General features: G+C 54.5%; 2 protein-coding genes across 2 annotated transcripts; one reads left to right on the top strand and one right to left on the bottom strand.

Annotated features, from left to right (window-relative positions):
• Positions 1-5,405: 5,405 nt before the first annotated feature.
• Avpr2 (arginine vasopressin receptor 2) lies at positions 5,406-16,248 on the top strand. Its single transcript, XM_048336403.1, has 4 exons — positions 5,406-5,513; positions 5,737-6,621; positions 6,713-7,043; positions 16,238-16,248. The coding sequence occupies exons 1-3, from the start codon at positions 5,489-5,491 to the stop codon at positions 6,916-6,918; spliced, it is 1,116 nt and encodes a 371-aa protein (XP_048192360.1). The 5' UTR covers positions 5,406-5,488; the 3' UTR covers positions 6,919-7,043; positions 16,238-16,248.
• Arhgap4 (Rho GTPase activating protein 4) lies at positions 8,129-22,566 on the bottom strand. The gene is made up of 21 exons (XM_048336402.1): positions 21,640-22,566; positions 17,818-18,025; positions 17,579-17,741; positions 17,417-17,479; positions 16,954-17,166; positions 15,839-15,967; positions 15,534-15,755; positions 13,975-14,076; positions 13,116-13,307; positions 12,930-13,014; positions 12,676-12,697; positions 12,355-12,457; positions 10,953-11,013; positions 10,759-10,836; positions 10,530-10,664; positions 10,332-10,437; positions 9,993-10,226; positions 9,841-9,911; positions 9,570-9,756; positions 9,356-9,443; positions 8,129-8,480 (listed from the first exon to the last, which is right to left on the bottom strand). Exons 1-21 carry the CDS (start codon positions 21,704-21,706, stop codon positions 8,268-8,270), a joined length of 2,742 nt encoding a protein of 913 aa, XP_048192359.1. The 5' UTR covers positions 21,707-22,566; the 3' UTR covers positions 8,129-8,267.
• Between the last annotated feature and the right edge of the window lie 5,080 nt (positions 22,567-27,646).

The raw sequence follows: 27,646 nt of genomic DNA, 5'->3' as shown, positions 1-27,646 counted from the left end.
AAATGGAAACATGAAAGAAAGGCAGAGCCTGGCAGAGCAAGAGCACAGGGCCCTGAGTTCCAAATCCAACGTGGCACACACAGAGAAAAGCTGCGTGTCTAGCTGCGTGTGCTGGCGCAGGCCTACGCGCTGGGCACGCAGCAGGCTGCAGACGCAGGAGGAAGAGTTCCAGGCAAGGCTGGGTTACATAGCAAGATCCTATCTCAAAAAACCTTAAGTAAATAAAAGTGCCATTATCTTAGTATTGAAAATATTAAATACTTAAGAATAACATTATATATAGATATATGTGTGTGTGTGTGTGTAAAACCCACACTCGGAAAACTACAAAACATCACTGAGAAGTTAAATAAACTCAAAAAAATGAAGAGGGGCTGGGAAAGTGGCTTAGTGGTAGAGTGCTTGCCTAGCATGCATGAAGCCCTGGGTTCAATTCCTCGGCACCACATACACAGAAAAAATCAAAGTGGAGCTGTGGCCCAAGTGGAAGAGCAAAAGAAGCTCAGGAACAGTGCTCAGGCCCTGAGATCAAGCCCTAGGACTGGCAAAAAAATCAAATAAATGAAGAAAATACCATATTGATAGGTTGGAAGACATACTATTATAACTATTGTTACTTAGGGGTGGGAGGGTTTGAACTCAGGGCCTTGTACCTGAGTAGGCAGGTGGTCTTCCATTTGAGCCATATCTCTGCCCTCAAATACTCATTATTGTTAGGATATGAATTCTAATAGTTATTTTAAAAAATTGTTTTGTTTTTGTTGCCAGTCCTGGGCCTTGGACTCAGGGCCTGAGCACTGTCCCTGGCTTCTTTTTGCTCAAGGCTAGCACTCTACCACTTGAGCCACAGCGCCACTTCTGGCCATTTTCTGTATATGTGGTGCTGGGGAATCGAACCCAGGGCTTCATGTATGCAAGGCAAGCACTCTTGACACTAGGCCATATCCCCAGCCCCCAATTCTAATAGTTCTATACTCTGTAGAATTATAATAAGAATCCAGGAAGCCTTGCTTTTTCAGTACAAACTGACAAGGTGATTATGGAAATGCAAATTATATAGACTAATGAAAAAGGTTTTGAGAATAGAGTTAAAGAATATATACATTTGTATTGCCTGGTCTTCAGACTTGCTACAATTCTACAGTAATGAAAACAGTGTAGGGTTGGCATAAGAATAGATAGTACAGGTAATGGAACAAATGATGTGCACATGCTGAGAATGAATCTTGACCTTTATGTCACTCCATGCACAAAGTTGAACTTGAATCAAATCTAATTATAAGACCTACAAATATGCCAAGTGCTGGTGGCTCATGCCTGTAAGCCTAGCTACTCAGGAGGCTGAGATCTGAGGATCCAAGTTCAAAGCCAGCCTGGGAAGGAAAGTCTGTGAGACTCTTACCTCCAATGAACCACCAGAAAACTGGAAGTGGTGCTGTGGCTTAAATAAAAGAGCTCAGGGACCGTGCCCAGGCCCAGCGTTCAAGACCCATAACTGACAGAAAAAAAAAAAGATGTCATTCCAGATGAGGAGCTGCCGCAACTGTGCCAATAGTGAAGGAAGAAGAGCATGTGCTAAGAGAGAAACAAAGAGGCAAGCATCAAGAGCTACGCCCGGTTGCTTCTGGGTAGGGAAATGAGGCTTTCTGAAAGGAGCCTTAGCAAACAATCGTACCTGTTTAAACAACAGCCTGGGCCTCACATGATGTCCTCGAAGCCAGCTGAGGAAGCAGCCCTCTGCGTCCACTCAGCCCCGTCCAGCGAGGGGGTGCCTGCTGGGGGACTGTCCCCCAGGTACACGGTCAGAATCGGTTTATCCTTTCAGAGTGTATGCCACACTGTCTTCCTGTCATCAGTGACCATGACAATCCCAACACAAACCACTCATGTTCAGTCAATTACTTTCCCACCTGCCCTCGTCCTAAGCCCTAGCTGCTTTCGTGCTCCTTCATGAACGCTTTTCCAGGTCTTCCAAGGCCAGGGGACTCGCCCCATTCTGCTCACGAGGCTGGACATCCATTCATCCTGGCACATGTGCAGCTCATTCATTCTGCCCACTACCACCTGCATTTGTGTACCCCCCTGGACAGAGTGGGGGTGCTTCTTTCCCTCCTCAGGATATGGCCTCTCAGTGGTTTGCCAGTTCCTTCCTTGTGGTAGGGTGTCTGTCTTTTCCCCCTGCTTCTAGGCCATGGTCCAGACAGGCTGTTTTGGTGTTTCCCTTCATTACCACATCCTTGGTTCCACCTGCCTGCCACTGGCCTGTCAGCCCTCATCGCTGTGCAGTTCCCCAGCCTCCTCGTCTGGGTGCAGGTTCTTCGAATTGTGCAGTACAAGGTCAGAGACCCTGGGGTTTGGTGAGTGAAGGGCTCTGATCAGGAGCAGCCAGTGGGCAGACCCAGATCCACCTGCGGTTCTCTGCTTCTGCCCCTCCTTTGCTTGGCTGGAACCCGAGGGGGTCGGTGTCATCCCCTACCTCCACCCCTGGGTGTCTCCTGTCCCCCTGTACTCCTCCCTTTAGGGCTAGAGGAGGTCAGGGGCCACGTGACACCCGGGCCACAAAACGCTTCCTGTAAATCTTACAGACAGCAGTGAGGACTCGCAGAGGGACACGGCGGGAGAGAAAGCGGGCCTTGCACCCTCTGCGCAGATGCTCTGGTCCTGTTTACCACAGCGCCAAAGACAGGGGCTCCCGCCAGCCCAGTGCACTCTGCTGGTGACCACATCTTCTTCCGTAGTAACTGCTGCCAGGCGGAGCCCCATTTTCCGGGTCCTCTGTGGTGGGGCTGGGGCAGGGATCTCCCTAGGGCCTCTCCCCTCTGATGGGTTCCTTGTTGCCCACAGTGGGACTCAGCACCCATCCACACCTTCCCAGCCTTGAGGGACACTGAGCTGTGAAGTGGAACTTTCTGGTACCACCCTCTTGCTTAGGTGGCTTTTATCTTCTCCTGGGGGTCCTTTATACTTTTCCTGATTGAGCAGGACTTACCTCGCTGGGGACCTAAGTCCCGCCCCTTGTTTCTTGGGGCCCAGAAAAGAAAGAAGTGGTTTGACAACAGAAAATGAGTCTCCACAGCCAAGATGCCTGCCCCATGGTCACCTGACTTGGTTGGGGGGGGCATCCCACGTTATCCCTGGGGTCCAACCCTGTGTGGCCACATTCAGACATAGCAACTAAGGAGTCAACTGCTTACCCCGAAGGGCTGCCTCACTTCTGGGTCATCCTAGGAGCTTTTCCCTCTTCAGCTTCCATCTTAGTTGCAATCGGAAAGGTGTCTGCTTTGCTTCCTTTCTACTGGCATCCTCCAGCCTCCAGCTAGTCAAGTTCCATTCTAGACTAGGGGAAACTGAGGAACTGACAGACAGCTGGGTGTTCAAAGTCACAAGGCTGAGCAGCAGCCAAGCAAGGGAAAGAAGCCTTATGTTGTTGCCTTCCCAAACTGGTCCCCTTGGCTTGTCTGCCAGCTGAGAGGTGCAGGGAGATGGGCATGGGAGAAGGCAGACAGGAAGTACGAGGTGAGGTGGGACTTTTTCCCAGGGCCTCATTCTCTTTGACGTCATCTTTGATCTGGATGGCATCAGCAATGTAGGCCCCATGCTTCTAGGATCTTAACAGTGGGCTGTGCATGGTTCCAGGGGAGACTGAATTCCGTGGTGCCCATGCTTAGGATGGGCGCACTGTGCATGGGTATGGCATGGAATGGACATGGCGTCTGTGTGCTGTTCACTGTGGATTGGGTGTGTGCATGTTTGTGCTGTGCATATTGGAGCTGCATCGCATTGCTGCGTGCATGTGGAGTGTGCAGATGTCTCTATAGAAAGGACCCATCAGGTTTGGAGGTGTGGGTAGCCAATGAGCAAGAGTGTCAGGTACCTAGTTGGAATCCCAGCCTCTGACCTGAAAAAAAGAAATGGAAGGCACCCGGCCGTTATTGGGGCTGGGAGGGGTGCAGGCACCACAGGGCTCCCTGGGCAGGAAGGAGAGGCTTGGACTATTGGCTGGGCTCCTGGGCCTGGGCCATGCTAAGGCTGTTTTGGTCTCGAGCCTTATAGGTCAATGGAGAAGACAAACAGGAAAACAGGAGCTTGGCCCTGGGTGGGTGACCAGGAGACAGCCTGGAGCTGGGCTGGCCCTGGTCAGGCTGACTGGAAAGAGTGGGAGCACACGAGCTGCCAGGAGGGTGGAGGTGGGGTGGAGGGCAGGAGACTGCATGGAGACTCACGCCCTAGTGCCTTTCATGTGTGCAGGAATGTGGGAGTCTGGGTTCAGTGTGCTGTGTGGATGTGTGCCTGTACCGTGTGTGTTTGAGAAAGACAGAGACCGAGAAAATGGGGGAGGACTACTCAGAGACCAAGAGGGAGCCGGAGGAACAGGTACACCCATGGAGGTCAGCCGGAAGCCCCTCCTCCGAGTGCAGGTAGCTGCAGGTGGGGGAGGAGGAAAAGGGTGGGGTGTTCCTGGCTCCCACAGGCCCCTGGGGAGGAAGCTGGAGCTTACAGGGGTACATTAAACCCTGGCTTGACCCCTGCCCCACCCCCTCCCTTCCTGTCCCTCATCTGCAGCCAGCCAGCCCTAATTACGGAGGTGGAGCCGGCTTGGGTCTCCGAGGCCCTCCCTCCCTGTGGTGGTATTTACCCCTTCCTGGCCTCCATCCCAGGAGGGGCTGGAGCAGGGGTGGGAAAGGGGAGTCAGGTTTTGTCATGAAAAAGCCGAGTGATCTGTGGCTCATCCACTTCCAGCTTCGGTGTCCCCAGTTGAGAGTTAAGGTCCTGCATTAAATGGTGTCCCGAGAACAGCCAGACAAGCTGTGGGGTGGGACCCAGGTTGCTGCTGGGCCAAGCTGAAGACGGGCTGCGAGGGGGTGAGCGGTACAGCGGACAGATCAGGGAAGCCTGGGGGCAAGAAGGGAAACGGGAGGCCAGAAACCTACTTCCGGGTGGATGGCGGCGGGAGGCCAGGGGAGGTGAGTGGGGGAGGGGGAGGAAGTCCCCTCCTGTGCAGGTCACTCCCAGAGGCTGGCTTGGGTTGGGCTGGGGCGGGGCACACGATGGAGAGCAGATCTGACCGCTGGAGCCACCTTCTCGCTGCTGCCTAGCTGCCCAGGAGCCCAGCCAGGTAAAGGGCTGTGGAAGGGCTGGAGGGGGGGCACTTATACCCTCCTGCCTAGTCCCTATCCTCCCAGCTTCCAGCCGGCTTTTCTCAGGGCCTCTGCCAGAGCAGGGGTCCCTGCCTTGGATGCGCACCCCCAAGCATGAGGCATGCGCAGCCTGAGCGGATCCTGGGGTTTATGTTTTGTCTCACTGCTCCCTGCTTCTTCTGCCCAGGACCGGGCGCAGGTGGACCCCCCAGCCCAGGCAGGCGCATGCTGACAGGCACCGCCACTGTCACCCGCAGGAGCACTGGGCAGCGGAGCGGAGCTGGCCTCTCAAGCCCAGGCCGGGATCGCATCTGTCTCCAGGCGCTTAGGATACCTGTAGCTGCCCGGCCATGCTCTGGGCATCCACCATTTCCGGTAAGACCCCAGCCAGGGGGCTTGTGATCCCCCTAGTTGGGATGAGGTGGTGGTAGTGGGGGGTGGGGGTGCCAAGAGGGGGCCTAGTGTTCACAAGAGAGGAAAAGGAGGCCCAAAGTATCAGCCACCCAGGCTGCCAGCTGTGGCACTGGTTAGGAATCTCCTTGGCCTGGGTACCCTGCACAGCACCCTAACTTAGCCCTTGTTCCCCACCTTTGCGCAGCTGTGCCTGCAACCCTGTCTCCCCCTAGCCCTCCCAGCAACAGCAGCCAGGAGCAGCCGCTGGATTCCCGAGACCCACTGCTCGCACAGGCGGAACTGGCCCTGCTCTCCACGGTCTTTGTGGCTGTGGCCTTGGGCAATGGCCTGGTGTTGGGGGCCCTGGTACGGCGTGGCCGGCGTGGCCGCTGGGCGCCCATGCATGTCTTCATTGGTCACTTGTGTCTCGCTGACCTGGCCGTGGCTCTGTTTCAAGTGCTGCCCCAGCTAGCCTGGGATGCCACTGACCGTTTCCAAGGGCCTGATGCCCTGTGCCGGGCCGTCAAGTACCTGCAGATGGTGGGCATGTACGCTTCCTCCTACATGATCCTGGCTATGACGCTAGACCGCCACCGTGCCATCTGCCGCCCCATGGTGGCATACCGCCATGGCGGAGGGGCTCGCTGGAACCGGCCAGTGCTGGTGGCCTGGGCCTTCTCCCTCCTTCTCAGCCTGCCGCAGCTCTTCATCTTTGCCCAGCGTGATGTGGGGGACGGCACCGGGGTGTTCGACTGCTGGGCGCGCTTTGCAGAGCCCTGGGGCCTTCGCGCCTACGTCACCTGGATAGCACTGATGGTGTTCGTGGCACCTGCCCTGGGTATCGCCGCCTGCCAGGTCCTCATCTTCAGGGAGATCCATGCCAGTTTGGTGCCAGGGCCATCGGAGAGGGCTGGGGGGCGCCGCAGAGGGCACCGAACCAGCAGTCCCAGCGAGGGAGCCCGAGTGTCGGCAGCGATGGCCAAGACCGTGAGGATGACCCTGGTGATTGTGATTGTTTATGTGCTGTGCTGGGCGCCCTTCTTCCTTGTGCAGCTGTGGGCAGCGTGGGACCCGGAGGCTCCTCGGGAAGGTGGGTGCAGAAGTGGGGGTCGCGGGATCGGCTCTCCCCCTCCCCGCGGCAGCACGCCCACCCACGTGCACTCCTGGCTCCTCCCCCGCAGGGCCCCCCTTCGTGCTGCTCATGTTGCTGGCCAGCCTCAACAGCTGCACCAACCCCTGGATCTATGCGTCCTTCAGCAGCAGCATTTCCTCGGAGCTGCGCAGCTTGCTCGGCTGCGCCCGGAGCCGCACCCCATTCAGCCTGGGACCCCAAGAGGAGTCTTGTGCCACTGCCAGCTCCTCCTTGGCCAAGGATACCTCATCCTGAGCCACTGTGGGCTCCTTCCTTCCAAAGTCTCCTTGCACTTCAGAAGCTGCCTCTCTGACACCAGTTCCAGGAGCCACAGGGACAAGGCGACCCCCAGCAGAGAGCTGGCTGCAGCCTGGGGCCCTGTCATTGCTTTACTATGTGGCTCTGTGCAAAGCCACCTCACTGTCCCCAATGTCCCCTGGAGAACTTCAGCCTCTGGGACTATAAGGGGCCCTTTGAACCAGCTCTATTTGTACCAAGAATGAGGAAAGACTGGAGCAGAGGGCCACAGGACCTGGGGGTGGCAGGTAACACAAGCACATGTACACCCCCTTACCAGGTGAGATAGAGGCCCAGAGAGCCAAAGAAGAAGGAGAAGGGTGCGGCCATGGAACTTTTTTAGCCTGTGCCTTGCTGGACCCTCCCTTCTCTCTCTCCCTAATAAAAGCTGCAGTTCATTTTCCATGGCGTAAGGAGTCTCCTTGGATTAGGGTGCTGGCGGGTATGTGGAAGGGCAGCTGGCCTGAGGGGGTGTAGACATAGAAATACCCCACCCAGGCACAGCACTGATGGTTCACACCTGTAATCCTAGCTACTCAGGAGGCTGAGAGCTGAGGATCATCATTTAAAGCCAGCCTAGGCAGGAAAGTCCGTGAGACTCTTATCCAACTAATCACCAGAAAACTAGAAGTGGTGCTGTGACTCAAAACTGGTAGAGTGCTTGCTAGCCTTGACCATGGGCTGTAAATATGACCTAGTGGCAAGAGTGCTCGCCTCGTATACATGAAGCCCTGGATTCCATTACCCAGCACCACATATATAGAAAATGGCCAGAAGTGGCGCTGTGCCTCAAGTGGTAGAGGGCTAGCCTTCAGCAAAAAGAAGCCAGGGACAGTGCTCAGACCCTGAGTTCATGGCCCAGGACTGGCACAAAAGAAAAAAAGACCCATGACCACCCCCCACCACCAAAAAAAAACCACCGTACCCATGGATACATGCATGACTCTGAAAGCCACAACACAGCAACCAAGTCTGTACCTTAAGGTGCAGGTCTCCACGTGCCACGCCCCTCCGATGCCAGCTTGGTGTTAGGGATCACCTGCACAAGCTTTTCCAAATGGTCAATCTGCTACCTTGGCTGCTGGCCTCTAGCAAGGCACGGTACTGGGAGCTGGCACTGTAGCCTTTGCCCAGGCCCCACAACAAAGCACTGGCCAGCATCAGGGAATCAATGCATAGATCTTTATGAGCCACTACCCTCACCTCATAACAAAGCTGCAGAGAAGCAAAGGGCCTGGGGCGGGCAGGACGGGGGGCTTGCTGGCTGCTTCCTGGAGTAGAGCCTACGCCAGCTCCACCAGAGAATGTCAGTGCGGCTTGAAGGCCAAGTCTGGGCCATGGGGCTGGGAAGTCTGGGGGGAAGTAGGGACCCCAGATCCCCGGAAGAAGCCTTTGTTCTTGCCCAGGCAGCTTCGAGTCCCCGGGCTTGGGGAGGCAGTAGCTGCTGGCCCGAGGCCCTGGCGAACAATGGCCTTTCCCAAGAGCTCCTTAAACACTGAATCCATGTTCTGCGCCACAGCCTGGAGAAGACAGACAGGGACAGTTGAGGAAGGATTCTTGTTACTCTCCCACTCCACAGACCCTATTGTCATGCCAGAGCACAGCACTGCTCTTCTTCAACCTGCAGGCCACCCCCATCCTCCCTGGTGCTGGCGGAGGCCCTCTTGGCTGGGCCCTGGCCTTAGTTCTTTTCCATCCCAGTCTTTCCTGACCTGCTTAGCTTGGGAGCTGGGCCCCACCGGGAGCGCATGCGCACTGTGACACTCTCCTCCTCAGGCTCAGCACACCCAAGGCTTCCTTATGCAGCTCACCAGAGTCCCAATACCCAATGGGCACTGGGCTACTCAGGTTGTGGTACTTGCCATGGCCTTGTCCCAGTGCTGTGTAATTCCCTCTGCCAGTGCCCTCTCGCTTCCCTGCCATCTGTCCCTTTCATCCTCCTTGGTGTGCTCTAACACGCCAGCCTCGAAGCCTACTCTGCGGTCTGTCAGCCACACCAGCCCCCGTGTTTAAGATTCCGTGAGCTGCGCACAGGTGGCTCCCGCTTGCCATCCTAGCTACTCACAAGGCTGAGATCTGCGGATTACAGTTTGAAGCCAGCCCCCTAACCAGGAGAAAGGAGGAAGAAGAGATATGGCTCAAATGGTACAGCGCTGGACTTGAGCAGAAAAGCCAAGTGAGAGCAGGAGGTCACCAGTTCAAACCCCAGTAGTGGTAGAAAACCATGTGTGTCAGGCCCTGGCTACAGGTCTTGTGCTTCTCTTTCCAAGCCCCTGAGCCTTGTGCTTCCATTCCCACTCCCTCTTCCGGCTCTGCGCTAGGCTCCTGTTCAGCTGCTTGTCTGGAGGGAGGTATTATGGCATGGAGGTCAAGCAGCTTATCCTGGCAGTCTCACCTTGTCCACCTCCGGAGAAGCTGGGACCAAGCACTGCCGTCTGGGGCCAGAGGGGGCAGTGGCTTCGGGTGGAGGATCTGGCTGCAGCCTGCAGGGCACAGACAGGGGGCGTGGTGAGGCCCTGAGCCACGCTGCCCATCCCAGGCTAGCCCCGCCATGCCCCATCTCCTGTCGCAGTCTAGCTGCGAGGACAGTTGCCTGGGCAGGCGCTCACCCCTCGGGCAGTGTGATGTACTTGTGGGGAACAAGGCCGCGCACGCCCGCATGCTCGCCTCGCCACCAGTCACTCGACGCCCGCGCGTGCAGCCGGAGCACATCACCTCGCTGGAAGGTCAGCTCCTGCGCTGTGCGGCCCGTGTAGGCAAAGCAGGCCACAGCCTCTATGACACCCTTTTCTGTGTCTGGGAGAGAAAAGAGGGGCCAATTGGTGATGAACTGGGCCCCAAGAGAGGAAACCTGGTAGGGTCCCCCTGGATCTGCCTCACCATCCTCCTGAGCTGGGCTCCCAGCTTCCAGCTCTGGCTCGTTCTCCCCAAGGCTCTCCAGATGTGTGTCCCTGATGTTCAGAGAAGAGAAGGCAGGTAAGTGGGGCTTACTTGCAGGGGATCCCCCCGACCAGGCAACACCAAGAGTGTACCCTAGGCAGGCAGCAGAAGGTGGTGCCATGCACTTCTCATAGACGGGGCCTGGCAGATCAGCCAAAGATGGGAACACCTGTCCAGGCTGCAAGATGAGCGTCTGCACCAGCTGGTTAACCCGGCCCTGCAAGGCCACGGGGTCCTGCCCCGCGGGCACCGGCAGGAGTGTGGGCCCAAAGCACACAGCCAGGTTGTAAGGGTCCATCATGTTCTCATCGCTGTACTGTGCCAAGCTGGGGGGTGGACAGGGTGGGTCACAAGCAAGGAGCTTGAGCACTGGTGTCCCCTCCTCCACCACAGCCAGCTCGCCCCCCCTCCAACCCGCCGGAACCACTCACTGATTGAGGAAGGCGAAAAGGTAGCGCAGGACCACCAGCACCGCACTGGGCAGCTGGGCCAACAGCTGACCCACAGGCTCCACCCGCTCCATCATGGCTTCCAGCTCTGTGGCCAGCAGTTCCGGAAGACAGCACAATGAGTAGGGAAGGCCTGCTTCGCCATCCCACCCACCCCGCTGGCCTGACGCCCGGCCTCACCTGCAGAAGCCAGAAGGTCATTGAACAGATCTGCAGGGAAGAGTGGGGGCTCCAGGCTGCGGAAGTAGAGCTTAAGCACCCCAGCTACTGAGTCCAGGTCGTGGGCGGTACACCCCTCCACCAGAGGGTCCTCCCCTGTGGGCAAGCAGGTGGGCAACATGGCTGGGTGAGGAGGCAGACTGTGGGTGCCGAGTCCCTACTGCCCCCACTCAACCTGGCACAGCCCTACCTCTCTCAAACGCATCGCGGATCTCGGAGATCCGAGGCTGGGCACCTGATATCCGGAAGATGCCCTCATGCTGCAGGCCTGTGGAAGATAAGGAGCTGGAGGGCAGAGTCCCTCCCTTCTAGCCTGGCTCCCTACACCAGTTGCCTGGTACCAGGCAGGTACCAGGGTGGCAGGAGACGCTGGGCTGTGCTTACCATTGAGGTTAATGAAGCGGATACAGCTCTCCACCACCAGCGGTACAGTTTGGCCTGAGCTCTGTGAACACACACGCCGGGCTTACGTCACTCACACAGCCTAACTCATCCTGGCCATCCATAGTTTTTTCTTTTAACAGTGTCTAAGTGGCTTCGTATTTCTGGTGCTATTTTAGGTAGTGCTTTACATTTATTTGCAAATTGTTGCTGGAATGTAAAAGCATAATCAAAATTCAAATGTTGACCTTGAAGCAAGTAGCACTGCAAAACTCAAATTTATTTTGTTTTGTTTTGTTTTGTTTTGCCAGTCCTGGGGCTTGGACTCAGGGCCTGAGCACTGTCCCTGGCTTCCTTTTGCTCCAGGCTAGCACTCTACCACTTGAGCCACAGCGCCACTTCTGGCTTTTTCTATATACGTGGTGCTGGGGAATCGAACCCAGGGTTTCATGTACATGAGGCGAACACTTTACTAGTAGGCCATATTCCCAGCCCCAAAACTCAAAAATTTGTTCATTAAGTAGACGGATTCTTTTCAATATTCTATGTACATAATCACAAAATTACCAACAATAATGTCATTTCTTCATGTACATGTGTGAAGGACGGGGGGTGGCCTGGGCACTCCCCTTGAGTATTTTTGCTGACGGCTAGCACTCTACCACTTAAGTCACACCTCCACTTCTTGCTTTTTCAATGCTTACTTGGAGATAAGAGCCTCATGGACTTTCCTGCCTGGCCTGGCTCTGAACCTCGATCCTCAGATCTCAGCCCTCTGAGTAGCTAGGATTACAGGTGTGAGCCTCTAGTGCCTAACTCTTTTGTTTGTTAAGATCTCTCTCTCTCTCTCTAGGGCTGGGAATGTGGCTTGGTGGTAGAGTGCTTGCCTAGCACACATGAAGCCCTGAGTTTGATTCCTCAGTACCATATAAACAGAAAAAAGCTGGAAGTGGTGCTATGATTCAAGTGTAAGAGTATGAACGTTGAACACAGGGAGGCGCAGGGACAGAGCCCAGGCCCTGAGTTCAAGCCCCGGGACCGGCCAAAAAAAAATCTCTCTAGCTTCCCTTCTTTCACTGTCAAGGACCACCAAGGCCAAACTGGCCAGAGCTGACTTCTCTTTCTTGGGTGGCACATTCAATATATCACCCCTAAAATACCCTGCCCCAGGTTTTCTGTACTTCTTAACACCCCTTTTCCATCAGTAGAGGTCAGAGAGCCTGGAGCAGCTCGCTGAGGCCTGGAAAAGGCCTGCCCCGGAAAGCAACAGTGACTGCCAACCAGGAAGGTCAGAAATGGAGGAGAAACTGGGATCAAAGCAGTCATTTGGGCCACAGATGTAATGCAGAGCAAAAATGGTCAAGGATGGCTTGAAACTGACAAGAGAGTGGGATAAAGCAAGTACCTGAATAAACTTCTCCAAATCTCCTCCAAAGAGTTTCTGGTTATATTGGGAACTAGGACGGGGGTGGCGGCTCTTTGGGAATCTTCTCTTTGTGCACTGAGTCCTGCAGTTAATGGGAACTGGCTCTGAGGAGAGCAGGCATCAGAAATAGGATGCCCCACCCTTAGTCCAACCAGACAGGGCCCTGGACCTCCCAAGTCCTTCTAGAACCCACTGGACAAAATGCAATGTGGAGGCTACAGAGGGCTGGTCAGCAGAGCTGGGTATCAGGGAGAGAGACAGAGGACCTCTGAACAAGCCAACGTCTCAGGACAGACTCACCAAGACAGCTCCTCCTTGTCACCTAGAGAAGAGAAAACATGCCAGAGGGGTCTACAGAGAACCCCAGAGAGGGGTGTGGCCAAAAGGCTCAGGGCTAAGGTAGGAGAGAGACCAGGGCTCCTGTTGGGTTGGTTAGTTCTTGTCTGGCAGAGGGAACACAGGCTGAGTGAGGGTCTGGGCCAGGCCGAGGAAGGCAGATGAGGGTTCGGGCCCCTGGAGGGGAAGGAAGGGATGGGCTATGGGCCAGGACTCACCTCGTTGTATGGCCTCCTGAAGCTTCTCATGCTTGGCTTGCAGCTTGGCAAGGATGCTTCGGCCGCTCACATACTCCTGGAGCTTCTGGAAGGCCAAGAGAAGAGTCTCGAGTTTTAGACGTGGCTGGGTAACTTGTGCCTGCCCCTCCCCACCCCGTGGACTGTCCCCCAACCGCCAGATCCCACCGTGATGTAGAAGGTCTCTGTTTCCTGCTGCTGGCCCCGTCTCCGGCCTGCCTGCCTCGTGCCAGGGTCTGAGTTAGTAGACTTGAGGGACTCCGTAGAAGGACTGGCCTGGAAGGAGTCTAAGGCATCCCCATCATCTGATGCCATCAGCTCCAGGAGAGCCTGCAGAGTTGCTTTCAGTGTCTTGTTTACCTGATGGAATAGCACCAGGATGGCAAGAAATGAGACAGCTGGATACTGATGGCCCACGCCTATAATCCTAGCTACTTGGGAGGCTGAGATGTGAGGATTTAGTTCTTTTCTTTTCTTTTTTTTTTTTTTTTGCCAGTTCTGGGTCTTGAATTCAGGGCCAGGGTCTGGCCTTCAGCATTTTCTGTTCAAGATTAGTGCTCTACCATTTGTACCACAGCTCCACTTCTGGTTTTCCGGTAGTTCACTGGGGATAAGAGTCTCACAGAGTTTGCTGCCCAGGCTGGCTTTGAACTTCAATCCTCAGATTTCAGCCTCCTGAGTAGCTAGAATTTCAAGTGTGAATCAGCTCCCAGCTTGAGAATTCTGGTTTGAAGCCAGCCCAGCAGGAAAGGCTAAGAGACTCTTATCTCCAACTAGCAAAAAGCCAGAAATGGAGCTGTGGCTCAAATGGTAGAGTGCCACCCTTGAGCAAAACAGCTAAGGAAGAGCACTCAGGCCCTGAGTTCAAACCCCAATACTAGCAACACACACACACACACACACACACACACACACACACACACACACCCCACACACCATGGGAGACAGAAAGTCTAAATCGGGAGGACAGTGGTAGAACAGCCAAACCCAAGACAGGGCTCTCCTGCCCCTGCCCAGCCATTCATACCTCCTCTGTCTCAATGGTCTGTCGGTTCAGGCGACTCTGGATGTTTTGGGCTCTGGGCAAAATCTCTTCACGCAGCTCCATGTCCACCTGAATTTCAGCAACCTGTAGAGGGCAGTAGCAGGGCTGAAGGCGGGGCCTACCACAGCAGCCAGGGTGGGCCTGTGGAACAAGGCACACTTCTGCTGCCTGCTGGTTGACTCTGGGATTACCGCGCCTTGACACATTGAAGATACCAAGAGATATGAATCCCTCTGCCCACATCCACTCTCATCCATAAATATCCATGGCAGCAATACTCGTAGAGGTCCAAAGGTGGCCAGGTGCCAGTGGCTCAAGCCTGTAATCTTAGGCTGAGGCCTGAGGATCACAGGTAGAAGCCAGCCTGGGCAGGAAACTCTATGCGACTCTTATTTCCAATTAGCTACTCAGAAAAAGTCCAAAGTGGTGCTGTGGCTCAAGTTATAGAGTACTAGCCTTGAGCAAAAGCAGCTCAGGGGGGGGCTGGGAATGTGGCTTAGCGGTAGAGTGCTTGCCTAGCATGCATGTAGCCCTGGGTTCCATTCCTCAGCACCACATAAGCAGAAAAAGCCAGAAGTGGCGCTGTGGCTCAAATGGTAGAGTGCTAGCCTTGAGCAAAAGAAGCCAGGGGCAGTGCTCAGGCCCCGAGTTGAAGCCCCAGGAGCGGCAAAAAAAAAAAAGGAAAAAAAAAAAAAAAAAAGCTCAAGGATAGTGTCTAGGTTGAGTTCAAATCCCAGGTCCGGTATCAAAAAAGAAAGGAAAGAGAGAAAGAGAAAGCTGGGTGCTGGTGGCTCACACCTAGAATCCTAGTTACCTAGGAGCTCAAGATCTGATGACCCGGGTTCAAAGCCAGTCCAGGCAGGAAAGTCCATGAGACTCTTATCTCCAATAAACCACCAGAAAACCAGAAGTGGCACTGTGGCTCAAGTGGTAGAGCACTAGTATTGAGCTGAAGAGCTCAGGGACAGTGCCCAGGCCCAGAGTTCAAGCCCCACAACTGACAAAGAAAAGAGGGGAAAAAAATCAAAAAGTCCAAAGGTGGAAACAAACCAAGTAATTAATGAAAAATTCGAGTCCACGTATGAAATAGAGTCCACCAGGGAAGGGAATAAAATAGTGCTCTATGCTACAGCATGGGAATACCTAGAAAAGATTATACTGAGCAGCATACAAAAGGCCACATCGCACATTCCTATAAACCTAGCTACTCAGGAGAGTAAGCTCTGAGGATCGTGGTTCAGAGCCAGCCTGGGCAGAAAAGTCCATGAGGTTTTTCTCTCCAACTAACCATCAAAAAGCTGGAAGTGGAGCTGTGGCTCAATTAAAAAGCTGAGTGAGAAAACCAGGCCCTCTCTAAGTTTGGTCTTGCTAACGCCAGTGAGAAAGGGACTGCACCCGCCTCGGGCTATAGGAAGGAGGGCTTAGAAGTAAGGACTGGCCACACTCAGGACGTTGATTTCCTTGACCAAGTATGGATCATCTGACTGCATTAGGATGAATACCTCTGTCACCATGCTTGGGGCATGAAGTATGACCCTTACCTCATCGCCCTCATGGGGATGGTAGTCAAAACGCAGTGGGGGGCAGAAGGCCATAGCATGCACCTCGAGCACCTTGGCCTTGTCCCCCGGGGGGTCCAGCGCCTCCAGAGCCTCTTCCAGGCTGCCCAGGCCCTGCAGCTGCGCGGTGTGGGCGTGGCTCTCAGTGGTCGTGTAGCTTCGGAGGGCCTGCCCCAGGGCCAAGTGGAAGCCTGTGTCATAGCACTGGAGAGGAGCAAGCACATACTTGGGTGAGCCCGGACATGCAGCCCCTCAGTGACAGGGCATGGACCTCCCACGGGACTCACATCCAGGAGGTCCATGACATCGTGCAGGTAGTAGTTGTTGACGGCCGCATTGACACTGGCCAGGCTGAGCAGGTACTCATTCCGTGCCTTGGTACACTTGAGTTTGTGCTCTAAGAATTTGGCCTGACGCTGTTAAAGACAGTAAGGTACACTGGAGTCTTCCACGTGGCAGCCGTCCCCACATGTGATTTTCTATAGAATCCCCGTGCCGTCCTCTCCACCTTCATGAACAAATATACCTAGTGTCCCACAGGTCCCTCAACGTCAATGTGAAGTCAGGCTTGGTGGCTCACGCCTGCCACCCTAGCTACTCAGGAGGCTGAATCTGAGGATCATGGTTCAAAGCCAGCCCAGGCAGGAAAGTCTGTGAGACTCTAATCTCTAATAAATGACCCAAAGGGGCAAAAGCGGAGCTGTGGCTCAAAGGCAGAGTGCTAGCTTTGAGTCCAAAACTCAACAACAAGAGCATCTTGACCCCAAGTTCAAGCTCCAGGACCCCTGCTTCCACACAGAAAAAACCTCAATGGGAACTCAAGTGCCCCCTCTTTCCACAGGTCCCAGCCTTGTCTGTTCACAGTCTCCAGTCCACTGGAAAGGCCGGTCCAGCTGCGTGCAGGCCACCCCTGCCTTGGTTGAGCCCCCAACATGCCTCTCTGTCATTCTTCACAAAAAGTGGGGAGAGAGGAAATCACAGAAATGGGTGCTGAATGGGAAGGACACAGATGGTCACCCCTCGTGATGGGGCACAAGCCAGGGGAGCGGGACGCAGGAGGAGGCACACACAACTCTGCCTAAGCTCAAAAGATGCTAGGAGGGCTGGACCACCACTCTCCACCCCAGTGTTTCTCCCCCTCCTCCTCTGTGTGGGGCTACCCCGCAATGAGTGCTCTTTCTCTTCACATGTCACCTAGTCACTCATCCTGGGTCTCGTCGCCCTCTGAAAGCTCATGGGGTGGCTGGGAGCAATATCCTGCAGGCCTGGGCGGCTCAAAGCTCGGGCCCCGAGGCGCTGTGGAAAGCCAGTTGGGAATGTAGGGCAAACTGCCTCAGAGACGGTCGAGGGCTTGCAGGGCGAAGGCCAGGAGCCTTTGGACATGGATGACAAGATGGCCTACCTTTTCCACCAGCCGGCCTCCCTTTTTGAGGGAGCTCTTCCGGAGGGGCCCCGCGTCAGCGCTGGGGGTTGTGGCTGTGGTGCTGGGGGCCGCGTTGGCCGGGGCAGCCGAGCTACTCCTGCCCGTGCGCTTCTCCTCCTGCCGCTCCGCCTCCCGGAGCTTGGCTTCAGCGTTCACACTCTCCATGTGGTACACCTGGTATGTCTTCTTGGTCTGCGGAGGCCCAAGGCAAGGCGGCCCTGTTGAAGGCACGTTCCTCCCCCCCTACCACAGCCTGCCTGGGACTCGAACCTGAGACTTGGGGTATCCACATCAGCACTGCCCCCAGCCTGCCTGTAGTCCCACAAACCCATGTCTCCCTGGCACTGGTTTCTCCCTGAGGCTGGCTGGGGTTGTGCTTGCCCCCCTCTGATGAATCTTCTCCCTGGGCCACTGGGGCTGGGCCCTGGCCCTTCCTTCTTACCGTCTGGAGCTCTGACACCACCTCCAGGAGCTCATCCTGCAGCTGCTGCACCAGCTCCTTACTCTGCAGACCAAGGAGACTGTGAGCACAGCACTACCCAGCATGAATACCCACCCCGTCCTGGAGCCACCCTCCCCAGCTTGGCCTGGCCCTAAGCCCTACCTTCCTGACAATGCGCCCCACATCCTCGGCGATGTGAGCCAAGCGCTGGACCAGGGGCCCGGCCAGCACCTCGCTGAGGGCCGCGCTCTCGCGGCTCTGCTGCCGCGTCTGCTCCAGCAGCACAGCCCAGCAGTGCAGGGGGGACAGGAGCGACGGTTCCTTCCTGGGGGCAGAGGGCCACTCAGTCCAGGCTGCCTACCAAGCGCAGGCCCTGCCATGGCTGCCAGCACGGTACCCACCGGAAGCTCTGTTGCTCTCGGCTGCTGCCCCCGAGGCGGCCGCCCCGGCTGGCAAAGCGTTCGGCCAGCTTCTCCAGGCCCCGGGAGTACTCGAGCTCCACCTCGGCTCGGCGCCGCATGAAGTCTGCCAGCTCCTGCAGCAGCTCGCGCCGCAGCTCCCCCTGGAGCTCCAGACAGCGCAGCTGCTCGCCCAGCTGCCAGCGCATCTCTGCAAGGGGACCAGACACACGGGGACCACGGCTCAGCCAGGCCAGGGAGGAGGCACTGACAGATGGCCGTGTGTGCATGTGCGTGTGTGTGCATGTGTCCTGGAGCTTGAACTCTGGACCTGGGCGCTGTCGCTGAGCTTTTGTGCTCAAGGCTGGGGCTCTGATCACTTCACCAACAGCTCCACTTCCATCTTTGTGGTGGCTAACTGGAGGGGAAGAGCCTCACAAGACTTTCCTGTGTGGGCTGGCTTCCTACTGGGATTCTCATGTCTCAGCCTCCTAGGTAGCGAGGACTACAGATGTGAGCCACTGGCACCTGGATGTCCTGATTTGGGTTTGTTGGTGTTTTGTTTTGTTTTGTTTTGGCATGGCTAAGGGCAGAGAAGGGCACACTGACAGCCAGCTGCCGTCTCTCCTTGGTTCCCAGAAAAGCCCAACTTGTCTCCTCTGCTATTTCCTTTCACTTAGCCACGCAGGACCCCAGGTGGTGCGGTCTGTCCTGCACACATCTGTGGGGCTACTGAGGCGGAGGCATAGCTGTCTTCCAAGCCTGCAGTGAACTGCTGGCTTTAGCGGCCACTGAGGCCTGCCGTTGGCCCAAAGGGCAAAAGCAGTCCCGCACTAAGGGCCCCGCACAGGACTCCTAAGTAAAGGGAGCTGGCCAGTGCCTTCTGCCTGCAGTCCCCACTCGAAGTCACCCACCCCAGGCCTTTCCTTCCTCTCCCAGAGGAGAGCCACACCCAGGGCCCCCACTATGGCCCGGCCTTTTGACACCTTATCAGTAGCTTGATTTGGCAATGCTGCTTCCCACATTCAGACCTAAAGCAGAAAGCTGCAGGCCCAGCAAGCGGCGGCAACCTACTAAAAACCCCGTCCCCCTCCCCAGGGGCCCCGAGGAAATGAGACAGTCTCAACTTCAGCTTCATTTCTTCATTGAGTACAATCTTCATTTCACACCCTCCTAAAGCTGGGATTGGAGTCAGGGGGCAGAGAGCAAGGAGCAGAAACACACCAAAATGTCCAGAAGCAATGAGTGCCAAGAAAGTGAATCAAGATCAATGTGTTCATGGATGCAGAGGGCTTGGGAGGAGGGCGAGGTAGACAGCCCAGGCTCTGTCCACCCCATGCAGAAGAAGGCACGCACCCGTGCCTTCCTTCCAGACCCCTTTCCAGACCCCTGTAGCTGCTATGGAAAATCAGAGAGGGCAGCTGTTGCCCTCGTTGAGGTGGAGGGGGAAAACAAGGCAGGGGCTGAGGCCAGGGATGCAGCCTGGGGGACAGGACCTGGAGCGACTGTTCAAAGTAACTGCATTGTCAGCTGGGCAGCAGTGGCTCACTCCTGTAATCCCAGCTCCTCAGGAGGCTGAGATCTGAGGATCATGGTTCAAAACCATCTGGGCAGGACAGTCCATGAGGCTCTTCTCTCCAATTAACCAGCAAAAAATTGGAAGTGGCATTGTGGCTCAAGTGGTAGAGCACCAGCCTTGGGCAAAAAAGGTAGGAACAGTGTCCAGACCTGAGTTCAAGTCATAGTAGCAGCATACACACAGACACATGAAATTTCACATGGGCACCAGTAGCACATTCCGGTAATCCTAGCTACTCAGGAGCCTCAGTTCCACAGCCTGGGCAGAAAAAAATCCCAAGACCTTTATCTCCAATTAACTAGCAAAAAGCTGGAAGTGAAGGTATGACTCAAGTAGTACAAAAGCTAAGCAAGAGGACAAGATCCCAAGTTCAAGTCCCATACCAGCACAAGAAAAAGGAAGGAAGGAAAGATAGAAGGTAGAAATTTCATTCCAACCAAGATGTTAAGATTACCTGTGAGGGTTCCCCTCCCCATGGCACTTGTGCTACCCTCCAGGAACAGCTGGATTCCCTGGGGACCTATTACAACTGAACGGTGCTGAATGGCGCAGCAGACCACACCATTGTATTGATTCTTCAGTGTCAGCAGCAAAAGCTCCATCAGCATGTGGATGTGTGCACTGCCTGGTTGATACCAATTCCAATTCAGGTCCATGGACGGCAGGTGCCAGTGCCTAGCCCCCTCCTCTACACCTCAGTCAGTTCAGCAGAATGGTGTCCCCCCCCCACACCCCGCAGCGAGGTCTACCTTATTCCATTCTGTTTGCTTCCCAGTGGTTGCTTGAAGGAATTATGCAGTGGCTTGTTTACTGTTTGTGAACCACGGGAGGGCAGGGACCTGTTCTCTCTTCTGAATTCTCTCACGAATTCTCAGAATGTAAGACAAAACAGATGTAGAAAAAAAAAAAACATCTGCCAAAAGGGAATCCCTTGTGTTTGAATTGCAACGCTGGGCCTTAGGGCCATCAGTGCATCTGTTGAGCAAGGCATTCACTCTTACTTCTGCTGACAGGCAGAGAAGAAGGAAAGATGGCCTCCCAAACTGTCCCCATGCTGATGTTGCAGAACTGAGGGAGTCAAGGCAGTGCCCTAGCTTTTCTAGCATGGGTGGAAGGATTCTTTGGGAAGTGAGAAGGGAAACAAAGGCTACAAGTGGTTGGAGGTGCAGAGTAAGCAAGGTATGTCTTAACAACATCTTGCTCAAAACTGCTCTGTTCAGTGTGAATTAACTGCCCTGCGTTTGCTGAGTGTTTTTAAAGTCCTCCAGTGTTGGTGCATTTTGAGGAAGTAGGATGGGATCACTGTCTCCATCTGAGAAATGATAAGGGTAGAGTGGCAGAGCTGTCGCTCTCTCTAGTCACCCTACTCTGGCTCTCCACAGGGGGCTGTCTTCTGGACAGGACACAGTGGTATACATTGTTGCACCGACTCATTACATCAGATTGTGCATCTAAGGGTGGAAAAGAGTCCAAGTGGCATTTTGCTTAGCATCCTAGCAGCTGCTGTGCTGTGTGACCAAGGTAAGTCACTGTATGTGTCTGTTTTCACAATGGGTAAAATGGAGCAATTGAAAGAAATAAGGAGTCCGACATGTGGACGCAAAAGAGAACTTTGGGCTCTTCCATGCTCCCTGTTTTCTTTTGCAGGCGGCCCTACAGCCCAGGTAAAAGAAGTGGACAGCTCGTTTGCATGTTCATTTGTACTGCGATGTTCATCGGAACCCCAAGGGGTCTAACTGCAGAAGCCCCCAAAGCCAGCTGTGTGAAACCTCGCGGGGCAACATTCACTTGTCCCGCGTGCCCCGGGGCCAGCGCCCTGGCCTTGCAAGCCACCTCAATGCCAAGAAGGAGCCAAGGGGCCAGGAGCTCCGGAAGTCCAGTGGTGTTGGGCTGAGGTGAGGTGGCCACCAATCCCCGCATCCTGCTCATCCCTCCCTTCCCCCAGCCCACCTTCCAGCAACCTCCAAGACCCACTGCCCTCCAGTCAGCATGCCACCTCGGGGGCCACCAAGGTCTTCCGTGCTCCTCAGGTGAGAAGCGCAGACCCAGCAGAGCAGAGAAGCCAAAGGGCGGGCGAAAGCAGAGGGACCTGAGGGCAGCTGAGGCCAAAGGAGAACCAAGAGGTGCGGCTCCTCCACCCCCGGTCCAGGCCGCTGGGGCCCAGCGGGGGCCGCTGCCTGGGGGAAACCCCCAAGCTTGGAGGTCTGCGCAGGAGCGCGGGCCCGCCGTACCCGACTCCCTCTCACCTTTCACTTGCGTCTCATACTCCGCCTGCAGCCCCCGCTCCCGCCGCAGCTTCCCATGCGCAGCCATGGCGGCCACAGGGCCGCGCCGTCGAGCTCGGATTCTCCCACGCGGGCGGCGGCAAGAGGCCAAAAGCTGGGACCCGGGGCCCCAGCCAGCCCCGTGCGGCGGCCCCGCCTCGCCCCGCCCCCAGCGCGGTCCCCCCGGGGGGCGGGGCGGCCCCGGCCAGACGCGGGCCCCGAGGGGCTTTCAGGGGAACAGCGCCCCCTCGCAGCCTCAAGGCACCCTCCTCCGACTGGGCCTACACCTACACCACCCTGTGCCCAAGCTTCGCGGCGAAGCAGTCAGCACAAGAGCTGCCCGCCTGGCTGGCACCTCCTTCACAAGGCTATCTGTGCTGCCACCTCCCCGGGCCCCGGGCCCCCTAGGCAGCGAGCAGTGGCCCCGTCGCTGCTCCAGGCCCAGGCCTCTCCCTGCCTCCCCAGCCTCGCCAGACGCTGCCTGCTTCCTGAGTTACAGCCTGAAAGACCTAAGCAGCCTGGAGACCTGGGCCGGGAAGTTGTGCAGCTGCCTGTGTTCCCTCCAGGTCCCCTTGGGGGTAGGGAGCAGGGTTCTGCTTTGGTTCCCCTTCTGCTCAACCCCAAAAGGAAGAACAAGCCTCATTTCCCCATAGGTGCTTACCACTTCCTGCTGCCGGAAGACACTTTTCGGCCTCCTTTCTACTACTGCCTGCACCTGCCTTCTCCCAGGCATCACAACACGATCTCAGCAAGCAAGCCCTCCGGGCTAGGCTTGCAGCTTCTCTCATCCAGTGCTCATATGGTTTCCCTCAGCTCCTGCCATTTCTAAGCCACACAGCAACAGTTTTTCTCCAGTAAATTGGAAAGCCAAGTGACAGATGAGAAACCACACAGGATTAACGGGTTTGTTTGGAGGGAAATCCCTGCGTTATGACACATGGTGGGACACAGACAAAACAGGTAGGCCCGTGTATGGTGGGCAAAGCACTAATGTACATGGAATTGAAACTGTTCGTGGGCACACATGACCTTCACCTGCAGTTCTACAAGCAGGTAAAAGACCAGCACGGAGGTACTTCTACCCTTTTCACTTAAAAGCAATGAATTCTGCTGCAGAAGTAAAAAAAATATTCCTTCACCTCCACTTGCAAAGCCACTTCCAAGACACTGCCATGTGCCCAATGGTCCTTGAAGGAACTTAGCCACACCCGGGCAGGCCTCCAACCTGAACTTTCAGCAGCTGATCCCAAAGTACCACCGTTGCAGTCATCCATCCAGGCAGGGTACTGCACTGCTCCATACATGTATGCATGCATGCCCACACATGAACCTGTGAGGAGACACACATGCCACCACTGGCTCATGTTTAAAAGGAAACCAGGTACTCATGACCCTCGTGAGCTAACTTAACACATCCTACCTGCTTTCACAACCCCTCTGCCTGAGTCCTGATTGGTTCCCCAAAGTCTCAGTCCCCCAGCAGAGTGACACACAGGATTCCAGCAGAGAGGAAATGGCTGCCAAAGTGGCTTTGACATGCTTTCATTTTCTATCTGCAAAAATATGTAGATGATAAAAGCAAAAAGATAAAAAAAAACCTTGAACTATAGTAAGAATAAAATAAAGCCACAGTGGAAACAAACAAACAAAAGCCCTGAGTAACCTTGGCTCTAGAGACCGTTGTTTGGCATTTAAAGTCCTGAATGAAACCACACCCTATTGTTTGCTGTGCTTAGCTCCAATTTCTCCCTTAACAACCCAAGTGCCAATGGGCTCCCACAAGAGGGTGAGATCTTAAGCCCACAGAGGAGTATGCACTGGATCCAGAGTGGTAATAAGCGGGTTGATGTGGAAGCGCAGGAAGAGGAGATCAACTGTAAGGTTGGTAATCGCCTTCCAATGGGGAGAGGAAGGAAAGCAAAGGTTGTACTCGATGGGCGTTTAATTCCTGAAGCCCACCCCCAACAGGTAGGGCACCGTGCTTCTGCCCCCTCGGCCTTCCAGCCTCAGCTCGTGGACACGGAAGCGGCCTCTGCACTGAGAAGGTTGCGGCAGAGACGGACGGGGGGCGGGGGGGGGGGCGGGAAGCTGCAGGGGGGCGCTGGGCCTTTAAGGACCAGGGAGCCTGCGGCTTTTGCCATTACCCTCCTCCATTGCTCCCACCTCCGCCAGGCAAACTTAACCGGCCGTGAGCGAAGCGGCAGTCCAGATCACAGAAAAGAGAGGGGACAGTGGGCTGGGCGGGGCTGGAAGGGCTGCGCGGGGTCTCTCAAGGAGCCTCCGCAATCTCCCTCCCACCAGCGCTGGGGCGCGGCCGAGACAGTGCGCATGCCCGCCTCCCAGACTTTGGAATTTGTTCCCGGCGCCGCTGGACCAATCAGAGCCTGGGAGCTAAGCCCGTCACCGCTTAGCGAAGCGGAAGAGACCGACGCAAGGCGCCGTGGGCGGGACGAGAAGCTTCTTTCACCGAAACGAAGGGAAGTGCGCGACTTCAGCCAATCAGAACGCAGTTCGGCGCCAGCCAGCGAAAATAAGGCATCCTTGCGCAGGCACGCTTTCTCTGGTTTCCTGTTTCTTGCGAGCCGCCAGGCGCGGAAACCGAGCTCCAGGTCCTAGCGGCGAATTGTTTGGCTTTGTTGGGGCGCCTTGTGCCTCTTACAGTAGCAGGGACGTTACTGTGCTCAGACCTCAAGAGTGCACAGCTCCATCGGGAGGCGGCAGCCAGGCACTCCACACCTAGACACGGGAGCTACGCTGATGCACTTCTAGCCTAGGAAAGGACTGGGAAGAAGGATGCTGGGGCGAGTGTGACGGCAAACTTAAGGCCGTGAAAAACCTTAGGGCTACGGCTGGGAATGCCTTAGTGGCAGAGTGCTGGCCTTGAGCAAAAACAAGCCAGGGACAGTGCTCAGGCCCCGAGTTCAAGCCCCAGAACTGGCAAAAAAACAACAACAACAACCACCTTAGGGATATCCAGGCGCCGATGGCTCAAGCCTGTAATACTAGCTACTTAGGAGGCAGAGATAGGAGAATCACGGTTCAAAGCCTGCCCAGGTAGTAAAGGCCCTAAGACTCATCCCCACTTAACCAAAAATCCTGCAAGTGGAGTTGTGCAGCAAGAAAACACACACAGACAAGAAAACCGGAGGGGAGGAGATACTTTTCTCCCATTTTTTCATTACTGATTATTAATTGAATAAAAGGTTTCATTGTGATATTCTCATAATGCATATAGTGTACTTTTGTCAAGCCTGCTGAGTAGCAAGGATTACAGGCTTGTAATCCAGCACCTTGCAGTCATTTTAGAAAAACAACAACTCAAAAATATTGAACTTGGAGCTGTAGTTCAACTGGTAAACTGCTAGCCTTGAACAGGGACACTGCCAAGCTCTGAGTTCAACCTCCATAGCTGACACCAAAAAAAAAAAGAAAGAAAAATGTATTACCTAATGCTACCAGATTTACCAGATCTAAAATTAAGTGATTCCTCTTTGTCCATTCCTCTCCATGCATAATATTTATTATGGATATATAATTCAAATGCCATGAATTTGGGTTGGGTGTTTTTGTTTTGTTTTGTGGATTTTTTCTTGTGATGCACCTGGATCCTCACATCCTGGGCACTGTCCCGGATTTTTTTCTTCTCAAGGCTAGCTCACTACCACTTGAGCCACAGCTCACTTCCACCTTATACATGGGCAGTTGGAAAAGAGTCTCACAGACTTTCTTGCCTGGGCTGGCTTCCAAATTCAGTCCTTAATCTCAGCCTCCTGGGCAGCTAGGATAAAAGGTGTGAACCATCAGTGCCCAGTTTATTTCCAATCTTTTTTTTTTTTCTGGCCAGTCCTGGGCCTTGAACTCAGGGCCTGAGCACTTTCCCCAGCTTCTTTTTGCTCAAGGCTAGCACTCTACCACTTCAACCACAGCACCATTTCTGGCCATTTTCTGTGTATGTGGTGCTAAGGAATTGAACCCAGAGCTTCATGTATACGAGGTGAGCAATCTTGCCACTAGGCCATATTCCCAGCCACAATTTCCAATCTTTTGCTGGTTAATTAAAGAGTCTCATGGACTTGGGTGCCCCAGCTGACTTCAAACTGTAATCCTCAGATCTGAGCCTCCAGAGTAGCTAGGATTACAGCTATGACTGAATGTCCGACACCTTTTTTAACTTTCTGCTGGTTTGAACTCAGGGCCTGCATGCTGTCCTGTAGTTTTTTTGCTCAAGGCTAGAACTCTCTGGGCTGGGAATATGGCCTAGTGGCAAGAGAGCCTGCCTCGCATACATGAAGCCCTGGGTTCAGTTCCCCAGCACCACATATATAGGAAATGGCCAGAGGTGGCGCTGTGGCTCAAGTGGCAGAGTGCTAGCCTTGAGCAAAAAGCCAGGGACAGTGCTCAGGCCCTGAGTCCAAGCCCCAGGACTGGCAAATAAACAAATAATTTTTTTTAAAGGCTAGAACTCAACCTCTTGAAGCACAGTTCCACTTCTAGGGTTTTTAGTGCTTAATTGGCTTTTTGGATCATGATCCTAAGGTCTCAAGCTAGGATTTCAGTTACGAGCCCTCAGCACTCATAGGAAGTTGGCTCTTTTAAAGTGTACTCTTCATTGTTTGTTTTGCGGGTCCTGGAGATTGAACTTTGGGTCTGGGCACTGTCCCACAGCTGCTTTTGCTCACAGCTAGCACTCTACCACTTGAGTCACAGCGCTACTTCCAGCTTTTTTTGAGTAGTTTACTGGACATAAGACTCATGGACTTCCCTGCCTGGGCTGGCTTCAAACCATGATCCTCAGATCTCAGCCTCCTGAATAGCTAGGATTTCATGAGCCCTATTCATTGGTTTCTAGTTTGTCCTAAAACTGTTAATATGATTATCATCCAATTCCATTACACATTCCTTACCATGAAAAGGAAAAAAAACATGCCACTAGCAGATACTCTTCACTCCCCTTCTCCCAACTCCTGGTAATCACTGCTTTCCTTATGTACGGATTTACCTGTTCTGGATATCATATGCCCCCAGTACTGGAGGCCTGTAATCCTAGCTACTCAGGAAGCTGAAATCTGAAGGTCATGGTTCAAAGCCAACCCAGGCAGGAAGGTCCACGAGAGTCCTATCTCCAATAAACTAATAATTAAAAAAAAAAAACACAGAAATGGTATTGTTGCTCATGGTAAAGTGCTAGCCTTGAGGCGGGGGGTGGGGAAGAGGGGAATGAATAGTGCACATTAAAAGAGCCAATTTCAGCCAGGCACTGGTGGCTCATAACTGTAATCCTAGATACGCAGGAGGCTGAGCTCTGGGGATCACAGTTCAAAGCAGGAAAGTCCTTGAGACTCCAGTAAACTACCCAGAAAAGGCCAGAAGTAGAGCTGTGGTTCAAGTGGTAGAGTACTATCCTTGAACAAAAATTTCAGGGACAGTGCTGAGGCCCTGAGTTCAAGCCCCACAACCGGCACAAAAATAAACAAATAAATAGAATCATATCATGAAGAGTATTATGAGAGGTGAAAACACAAGAGCAAGTTGGACACGTGCTGAGTACCAGGATAGCAGGTGGGGAGTCAGCGGTACTTCGGGGATTGAACAACTGGGTGGCTGGTTGTGGCATTATCTAAATCACACATCTCCAGAAAAGTTCAATGAGCAGCTAGGCAAAAGCACTTGAGATCCAGGAGTACAAACTGGAGCTGCTATAGCTGAAAATAAATGTGACTAGGGAAGAAGGGCTGAAGGCAAGACACAAAATGGAAGGACAAAGCAGAAGCAATGAAGGAAGCTAAAGGTAGAAGGACTACCCTCGAAACACTGTCCGGCGTGGCCCCAAGAGCTCAGTGCCGTGGCTCACACCTGTGATCCTCACTATTCAGGAGGCTGGGATCCGAGGAATGCAGTTTGAAGCCTGCCCAGGCAGGGAAATCCAAGAGATTCTTATCCCCAATAAATTACCACAAAAAGGAGGAAGTGGAGCTGTGGCTCAAGTGGT

This window comes from Perognathus longimembris, chromosome 28 (assembly GCF_023159225.1).
Source record: "Perognathus longimembris pacificus isolate PPM17 chromosome 28, ASM2315922v1, whole genome shotgun sequence".
Taxonomy (NCBI): domain Eukaryota; kingdom Metazoa; phylum Chordata; class Mammalia; order Rodentia; family Heteromyidae; genus Perognathus; species Perognathus longimembris.
This window is presented reverse-complemented; position numbering and strand designations above follow the sequence as displayed.